This window comes from Coturnix japonica, chromosome 4 (assembly GCF_001577835.2).
Source record: "Coturnix japonica isolate 7356 chromosome 4, Coturnix japonica 2.1, whole genome shotgun sequence".
Taxonomy (NCBI): Eukaryota; Metazoa; Chordata; class Aves; order Galliformes; family Phasianidae; genus Coturnix; species Coturnix japonica.
The window spans coordinates 81,404,281-81,413,588 of NC_029519.1; the positions used below are offsets into that span (position 1 = coordinate 81,404,281).

General features: G+C 54.5%; 1 protein-coding gene across 1 annotated transcript; it reads right to left on the reverse strand.

Moving 5' to 3' along the window:
- Nucleotides 1-486: 486 nt before the first annotated feature.
- LOC107314117 (homeobox protein EMX1-like) lies at nucleotides 487-8,538 on the reverse strand. The gene is made up of 4 exons (XM_015863031.1): nucleotides 8,453-8,538; nucleotides 7,829-8,221; nucleotides 5,613-5,797; nucleotides 487-1,201 (listed from the first exon to the last, which is right to left on the reverse strand). The coding sequence occupies exons 2-4, from the start codon at nucleotides 8,184-8,186 to the stop codon at nucleotides 1,034-1,036; spliced, it is 711 nt and encodes a 236-aa protein (XP_015718517.1). The 5' UTR covers nucleotides 8,187-8,221; nucleotides 8,453-8,538; the 3' UTR covers nucleotides 487-1,033.
- Between the last annotated feature and the right edge of the window lie 770 nt (nucleotides 8,539-9,308).

The window sequence follows — 9,308 nt, forward strand, 5'->3', positions numbered from 1 at the left end:
TAATTCTATATATATGGTAGTTATAAATGTCCTTAACTGGGGAGATGCAGGTGGGACCATCGTGCCCCCCACTCAAGTTCTGGGGCTCCAGCAGTGCCTGGGGCTCTTCCTAGCCCCCCAGCACCCCATTTCTCACCACACCAACGTCACTGTGGGATGGCCCCTCCCTTGACATACAATACCCAGTGCAGGTGTGACAGCTGCCAGCCCCCGAGCACTACATACCTGTCATACCTGCCGTCACCCTCCTGCTTTCTGTCACTGTGTCACCTCCCTGACACCCAACCTGGGAGGAGGGGACACTGCTGAGATGCCACCATGGTGGACGAGCTCTCCTGCATCCATCAGTCCCATATGGGCAAGCCAACCTCATAGTGACACCATCCAATGACACCACTGTCCCCATGGCTACATCCCCGTGGGACATTTCAGGGGTGGGCAATGGGACTGGTCCTCCCCCCTCCTCTCCAAGGGAAGCAGACATACTTTGAGCACATTTTGCTTTTTATTACCACGCAGTAACACACACTACAGCTGCGGACTACCTACAACGGGGAACACACGCACACGGGGGCACAAAATAAAACCAAAGAATAAATTAAAACAAAACCGTGTTTAAAAAAAAAAAAAAAAGGAGAGAAAGACAGAGAAAGGAGGAGGGGAGAAGGGACAAAGAAAAGAAAAAAAAAGGGGGGGGGAAATGGAAAATAAAGAGGTGGAAACATTGAGCTCGAAGGTAGGATGTTGGATGCGACCTGACGGCTGACGGGCGGTCCCCACGCGGAGGAGGATGCGCGGTTGTGTCCCGGGGTCCCGGCAGCCTCCTCTTCCTCCCAGGCTCAGCAGGAGAGCCCCAAAACGCGCCCCGAGGGCTGCGCCGGGCTCCGGGCGGCGGGGTGGGGGGGACGGATGGGTCCGGTGGGGGCGGCGGCGGTGACGTCCCTTTAGAGTTTGTGGGGTGATGCCGCGCACATCCCCGCGTCGTCCCCCGGGTTCCTCTGCATGGCAGCTGCACCAGGAGCCTGTCCCTGCCTTAGTCGTTGGAGGTGACGTCGATGTCTTCTCCACTCGACTGCTTGGTGGCGAGGCGCCATCGGTTGATGTGATGGGAACCTTTCTTCTTCTGCTCCGAGTCCGGCCCTTCCTCCTCCAGCTTCTGCCGTTTGTATTTCGTCCGCCGGTTCTGGAACCACACTTTCACCTGGGGGAGGAGGAGCAGAGGAAAATCCTCCAAAAGTGGACAAAAAGAAGTCCCTATCACACCAGAGGGGCACCCTGCCCTGCTTCAGTTTCCCATTCTGATGGCAGGACGTTGGGTTTGGAGGGTGCCCATCACCCTGGCACTCATCACTCCGGTGCCCATCACATGGGCACAAATAAAATAAAAGAATAAATTAAAACATCACTCTTGCCCATCACCCTGGCTCTCGGCACCGTGGGCACAGTGGCCCCAGTGGCCATAGAGGGGTCACACAGAGCTGCCCCCACATACCCATCTCAGAGCCATGTCCCCATGCTTAGGTGACACTGCCAGGTCTCAGCCATGGTTCTGTTCAGAGTGCAGCATGGCAACCCCTCACCTCCCTGCACCCAAAAATGTGTGTGTGTGTGTGTGGGGAGGGGTGGGGGGAAGCTGCAATTTAGGTTTAATTTGGGTTTATCATGTGTTGGTCTGTGCAAAGCCTGAGGGAAGGCTCTGAGGCTGTCAGGCACTGAGGTTGCACTGCGGATAACCAGGAAGCAAATGGAGATTATGAATTCACCATATTTAGATGTAAGAAAACCCATTTCACTGCGGCAGCAGTCAAATGTTTCCCCAGGAACTGGAGAGGAGCAGCATCCCCATCCTCAGACCCAGTCCCAAACCTGCAGTGACAGCAGCCAGGGCAAAGAGAGCTCTGTGTGGGATGAAGGAGGCACCCAGATAGCAAGAGGTGCACGATAGTGCTGGCAGGATGCTGTGCAGGGATGCGGGATACTGTGCACAGACACAGGATGCTGTGTATGGACATGGGATGCTCTGTAGAGACACAGGATACTATACAAGGACTCAGGATGTCATGCAGGGATGCAGGATGCTGTGTGTGGATGTGGGATGCTCTATAGGGATGCAGGATGCTATACAAAGATGCTGTGTAGGGATGTGAGACACTGTAAGGATGTAGGATGCTTTATAGGGGCACAAGATGCTGTGAAGGGATACAGGATGCTTTATAGGGGCACGAGATGCTGTGTAGGGATGCAGGATGCTGTCAGTGCCCACTGCTGCCTGGCTCCAGCCCCGCAGGACAGACAGACCCTGTGTGCCGCCAGGCGCCGCTGCACGGCTGCTGTTGCCAACCAGCACAGCTCAGGAAGGCGCATTCATGTCCCAGCACTGCCCCCATCCTGATTGGTGCCCCCCTTTCCCAGGCGATGCTCTCCCTCTGCTCTGCAGCACAGCGAGGATGAGGCCCTGCCCTCTTTCTGCCTTTCCAAGGGCAGCAAAACCCTTTTGGTGCACAGTGCAGCAAGCAGCGCACGGCCCACGGCTGCTTACCCCATTGAGCTCTGACCTCCAACCATTCGCATTCTGTGCTTTAAGGCATTGCCCACTTCAATTCAACCACGGCTGAGTGCTTCACAAACTTTAAGTGAAGCTCTCAGCCCCCTGGGAGCCCAAAATGAGAGAAAAAAAAGGGAAAGTGAGGGAGAAAGCAATGAGGACGCACGGCCGAGCCTTTGGGAATGGGAGCTGAGTGTGTGGAGCGCAGCATCCTCCAAGTACAGCTCAGCTCTGAGGAGCCCACCCCAATGGGACTGCAGCCCCCAGGGGTTTGGTAAGGGCAATAACCTGCCCTGAGAGACATACATTTAAATCTTAAACATGGATTTTGTTCCTTCCCAAACCAATGTTAAACACTGCGGTGCCAAACATCTGTGCTGCCCTGTGTGTTCCCAGCTGTCCTGGTACCAGATGGGCACCACCTCGTGGTGGCTCCTCCATCCCGTTCTCAGCCCTTGGCAGCTGTTCTGCACACACACAGCTCTCTCCTGCACCTAACACCTAATGATAGCAGTCCCGTATAGAATCATAATGTCACTGGATATCTTCAAGGTCCCTTCCATCCCAAGCCATTCTATGCCATTCGGAAAAAAACACTACGATCACTATGTCCAACCATGACCCAACACCACCATGCCCAGCAAACCATGGCCCTAAATCATGCCCACATACACGAAGAGATCCCGCTGTGCCATGGAGCTTTGTCTCAGCCTTGATAATACGGCCATGATGGGAGCTGAGGCTGGGATCCACACCTGAGCTCCAAGGAGACGCTACACCCAGCACACCAATCCTTGGTACGACACCATAAAGCCTCAGACACTCGGTACCTTTTTGCTTTAACAACACCCCAAACCTCATCCATTCCTTTTAGGGACATGCAGGAGTTGCAAAGGGATGGCCCCGAAAGCAGCACACCAACTCAGGACCACACATCAGTACTGGCATTGCTCTCTGGGACCTGGAATGGTCCCCAGTGTTAATCTCAGAGTACCATCTTTCTCCTCCTGTAACTCCCAGGCATTCATGGGCACAGCACGGATGTGGGGCCATTCTGTTAATTATTACCACCACCCCACGGGAGCTGCAGTGCGCTCAGCCCTGCAGTGATACGGGGAGAGATGCAGGATGGCATTGCCCCACACATCACACCCACAGCAAGGAGGGCTCTGGTTCAGGATGAAGACAGTGTGGGCTCCCTGCAGCTCCATGGGGGTCTATTCCCACTTGGGACACCCTATTTTCCTACGACCCTATGGCTCTATGAGCTCAGGGAAGCATTTTCCACCCGGCACATCCCCATTCCCGGTGATGTCGGCTCACCGCAGCGGCCTCACACCACCACCGACGGGCACAGCAGCATCAGCACCCACAGTGCCCATCCCAGCACTACACCCCCTGGCACAGCACCCACCCGTGTCCCATCCCACCCCACATGCACATCCCACACGTCCCACCAGCCCCGCAATGCCATCCCCGCAGCTCTGCGTCACCCCGCACACGCACACCCCGCAGCCGCTGCTCGTGCACCACGGTCCCCACAGGCACAACCCCATCCCCATCCCACTCGTGTTTGCTGTGGGCTGTGTGCTGCCCTTCTTTCCAATCCCATTTTACCCCAGTCCTGTCTTTGCCCAACCCCATTTGCCCCCAGTCCCATTTTCCCCCAATCCCATTTCCCCCAGTCCTATTTTTCCCGAGTCCTGATGGCCCAGACCTCTATGGGAAGGGGTTAAACACCCCCACCCTCCCCACGTTCCCCATGTCCCAGTGATGTACGAGGACGTGGGGACCTTTTCCACCTCCCCTGGGGCTGCTCCAGGTGTTCTCTGCAGGTTCAACCCTTGGCATGGAGGAACACCCAATGGGATTCTCCAGGGAGCACGGGTGCTTCCATTGGGTTTCTTTGGATAGAAAGAAAAGGGGTGATGGCAGCATTGCCACAGGATATACCTTACTATGGCATATAGCAGGTAACCACCCTTTGGGCCAGTCCTGTTCACAGAACACTAGAATTATAGGATATAGAACTGCGGAATATCCTGAGTTGGAAGGAACCCATAAGCATCATTGAGTTAACAATCCAACATTGGTGCACGTGGATTGTTTCCCTCTGGGTAATTAATAGACTATATATATATATAAAATACTAAATTTATGTAAGTATCAATGCATGTATTAAAGCAATGAAGCTGGAAGAAAGGAGGTTTCCCCTCAGCCCCTTCACAGCACCCCATGGCCCGGGGTTGATGCAATGACCCCACAGCACCCACAGCATCCCCAGGCACAGCGATCCAACAGCACAGAGCAGCCTGCAGTGTGTGCCGACAGGCAGAACCAGACACCTGAGCAGCCATCTATTGCCTCCCTGCCTTCCTCTTTACTCGGGTGGATTTAGAGGCAACGTGCACTGCGAGGGGTCGGGCAGCATTCCCCAGCTCTGCTTTAATTTTCAGTGAAATCATAAAAGAGGATATGAAATAAATTAATAGAAAACCAGGCCAAACAGCCCAGAATTTAGAGACCATCTCAGCTGACCGCATTACTGAATATTGCAGGACACAGCCTGGAGCCTGAATTAATATTATGGGTTCCTCCACCCGGAGCACTGTGCAGTAGCCGTGAGCCTGGCAACACACAGCCCTGACTGCCCTATTTTCCCCTTTACACCAACACTTTTCCTTTTGCTTTCTGGGCCCTTCTGGGCTCCCTCATTTCCTACAGCAAACGAGCAAAGCCTCCTCTCAAAGCCAAAAGCCGCAGCCGAGATGAGCCATCCCATTGGGTCAGCACAAAGACACCGAGCTGATGGGTTCTACTGGCCACCGGGGTGACACCACTGCCACTTCGGTCACTGCAGTTTAGTTTGGCACTTAAATCAGGCAGAGAAGAAATAATGCTGCACAACAGCTCCGAGGTGAGAGCGCGGGGATGCGGCATCCCCACCCCGACACAGAGGATCCCATACACCGCTCCTGGGGAAGCGCTGAGCCTTTCGCCCGGCGTATCTCCATCACGATGTGATGCCCACAGCCCAGTTCTGTGGGTACACATGGCTGTGCCATACCTGGGTCTCGGAGAGGCTGAGGCTGCTGGCCAGCTGCTTGCGCTCGGCGCCCACCACGTAATGGTTCTTCTCGAAGGCCCTTTCCAACCGCAGTAGCTGGGATGGGGAGAAGGCGGTGCGGATACGTTTGGGTTTGCGGGCGAAGGGGCCGTGCAGGAGGAGGCTCTCCTGGGACACTTCGTTCCCTGCAGGCAGAACAGCAATGTCAGGAGGGGGGCATCGCCCTGGCACCATGAGGGGGGGATTTGTGCTGTGAAAAGGGGGGATGTGGGGGGCAGCACAGTGTGGGATGGGGTAAGGAGGGGGAAGGAGACTGGTGGGATTTCAGAATTGGGGTTACTGCTTGGCAATGAGGAATGGAAAAGGGGAGAGAAAAGGGGGAAAATGAATAGAGAGGTTTGAAGAGGGAAAGGAGAGAAGCGGTGAGAGGGGAATGGAGTGAAAAGTGAGAGAGGAGATGGAGAAATTATGAAGTCTGAAAGTCAAGAGAGAAAAGATAGTGGAGAGGAAGGGAGAAATAAGAGAAATATCAGGAAATAAGAGCAAAAATGAAATAAAAAAGAGGAGGAAAAAGAAATCAAAAGAGAAGGGAAGAAAGAGTGAAAGAGAAAGAAAATGAGAACGGGAGGAAAACTCACAGAAAGCAACAGAAAGAAATAGAGAAAAAGAAGAGAAATAAAGGAAAAGCAAAAGAGGAATAAAGGGAAATGAAGAGAAAAAGAAAGGAAGAAAAAGAGTAAAAGAGGCGTTGGAATTGAATCCTCTTTGAGGTCCTGTAAGCTCCAAACCGTTCTATGAAAGAGAAAGGCTGAAAGAGTGAAGCAAGGAGGGAAAGAGACCGACGGGCCGAGGGAGAAAGTTGGAGAGAGAAAGGGAGAAATAAGACTGATAAGGGGAAAAAGAAATAGAAAGAAGAGGAGGAGGGTGAGATGAAGGAAAAAGGGGAAGAGGGAAGGGAGGAAAGAAAAAAGGAGTGAAAAGGTAAGGAAAAAAAGAAGAAGAAGGAATAAAAGGGAAAGGAAGAGAGAAAAAAAAAAAAAAGTGATAAAATGAAAAAGAAATTAAAGACAGGGAAAGAATTGGAGGAATCCGACACAGAACGAACGGATCGAGGCAGCCGCTGAGGGGCTGTGAGCGCCGGGAACTGCAATGGGCACCGAGTGACATGGAGCCGGGAGGGGTCTGGGTGGGCTGCTGGGAACGGAGAGAACCCAACGGGAACACAACCATAACATAACCATAACAACCATAACACAACCATAACGCAACCGTAACCCGAGGGCAGCCTGGTAATAACCGGGTGATAGTTATTATAACCCCGAGGAGTGGCACAGGGTCTGCCTACAGGGCTGCCCCACGGAGCGGAGGGAAAGGAAAGGAAATAAAGGAAATAAAATGGAAAGGAAATGGAAAGGAAATGGAAAGGAAAGGAAAGGAAAGGAAAGGAAAGGAAAGGAAAGGAAAGGAAAGGAAAGGAAAGGAAAGGAAAGGAAAGGAAAGGAAAGGAAAGNGAAAGGAAAGGAAAGGAAAGGAAAGGAAAGGAAAGGAAAGGAAAGGAAAGGAAAGGAAAGGAAAGGAAAGGAAAGGAAATGGGAAAAGAGAAAGGTAAGGAAATGGGAAAAGAGAAAGGTAAGGAAAGAAGAAGAAGGAAAGAGGAAAAAGGAAAAAAAAAGAAAAAGAAGGAAGAAAAAGGAAAAAAGAAAAGGAAAGGAAAGAAGAAATAAGGAAAAGAACAAGGGAGAGGACACGGGGAAAGGAAAGAGGAAAGAAAGGGGAGAAACAGAAAGAAAGAGAAGAAGAGTCGGGAGGAAAGTCAGAAATTAAGAAAAACAGTTTTTTCTCAAAAAATAGGATATAAAACAAGAAAAGGAGAGAAAGGAAAAAACAGACGAGAGAAAAGAAGAAAGAAGGAAAGAAAGAAGGAAAAAAAGCGAGAAGGAAAGAAAGGAGACGGAACGAAACGGAGAACGAGCAAGAAGGGGAGACAGAAAGAGGGAAAGAAAGAAGGAAAAAGGAAAAGGGAAAGAAAAGAGAAAAGACAAAGCCCGAAAACAGAACGTCCGCATCGTCCGTGTTCTCCGAGGCAGAACCCGACCGTCCGCAGCCCGGAGCCGCGACGAGCGGAGCGCAGCAACAGGTCCCGGTTCGGGGCTGCGGGTCCCGGTGCGGGGCTGCGGGTCCCGGTTCGGGGCTGCGGGTCCCGGTGCGGGGCTCACCTTGGAAGCGGTGCCCGAAGAAGCGATTCCTCAGCACCCAGGGGTAGAAGTTGAGCGGGTCGCGATGTTGCGGTCCGAAGAAAGAGTGAGGGTGCGGGAGAGGCGACGCTCCGAGCTGATGCGGAGCGACGGGTAGAGCCGGGTGCCCCACGGCTTCGGGGAATACGAGCTCGGTGCCGCCGTACAGAGCCCGGCCGGCGGCTGCAGCCCCTTGGAAACCGCCGGGGAAGGCGTCGGAAGCGGCGGGGGGGGGATAATTGAGGGCCGAGGGCCGCAGGGGTTCCTCGGGGCTCAGCGGGGTGTCCTTGGCCACCAGGGACTCGATGGTGAAGCAGCGCTTTGCGGACGGCTGGAACATGGTTTGAGCTCGGGGGGGCCGCGGCGGGGCTGTTCCTGCGGGTGCGCGTGTGTGTGTGTGTGTGTGTGTGTGTGTGTGTGCGAGAAACCACCCCCCCTCCCACCGGCCCCCCCCTCCCGGGACCGCGCACACGCGCACCCACGGCCCGCACCCCGCGGGCCGCCCCCGCACCCCGCAGCCCCGCAGCCCCGCAGCCCTACAAATAGGGCCGGTACCTGGCGCTGCCCCCCCCCCCCAGTCCCCCTCCCCGCCTGGGCGGCCCTCACCTGCGGGTGAGGAGGGCCGGGGCTGGGGCCGGCGCTGGGAAGGAGGAGAGCGCCCGAAAAACTGGACTGGAGCCGGCGGCGAGGAGAGAAGTTGTGGGAGCGGGGCTGTGGGCTGCGCTCGTTTCGTAGGAAATCGCTACATCGCTTCTTTCGTGCTGAAAATCGGGACAGCAAAACGGCCCCGCCGCTCCGAGAATCAAAGGTCGGAGAGATCCCGTTACCCGCGCAGCCCCCGCGCAATGTCCGCGCAGCGCGGAGCCCAGCTTAAAGCCCGGCCCGGTCCCGCTCCTCCCTGCGCAGAGAATAATAATAATAATAATAAAATGATATAAAAAATCGACGAAAAATCCCAAAGTCGCTGTTTTCTCCTCCGGAATCGCTCTGAAGGGATAGATGCGCGGGCGCGCAGCTCCTCCGCACTTTGGTCCGTCCCGAGTTCACTCCGCAGTTTGGCTTTGCTTCACCCTCCGGGACGCGGCGGAGTTTTGTTGAGGCGCGGAGGAGGGGGCAGCCCTCCCCTCCCTCACAAAGAGGGTTGAAAGTCTATTTTCCACTCCGCTGCGCCGAAATGCTCCGCGCTGCAACGCGGGGCCGTCCGTCCGTCCGCCCCCCCCCCCCCCCCCCCCACTTCTCCTCCCACCCCTCCTCCAAGCACAGCGCGGCCGCCCCTCGCCCTGCGCGCATCTCCCGCGCATCTCCCGCACACAACACAGCGCGGCGGCTGCGGGAGGAGGAAAGCGCACGACTGCGCGAAACGAAAGGCTGAAAATGGAACGAGCGCGTCCGGCGAAGCGCTTTTCTCGTTTAGTTTTCTTTTTAATTATTATTATTAATTTTCATTTATTTAATTGTAATA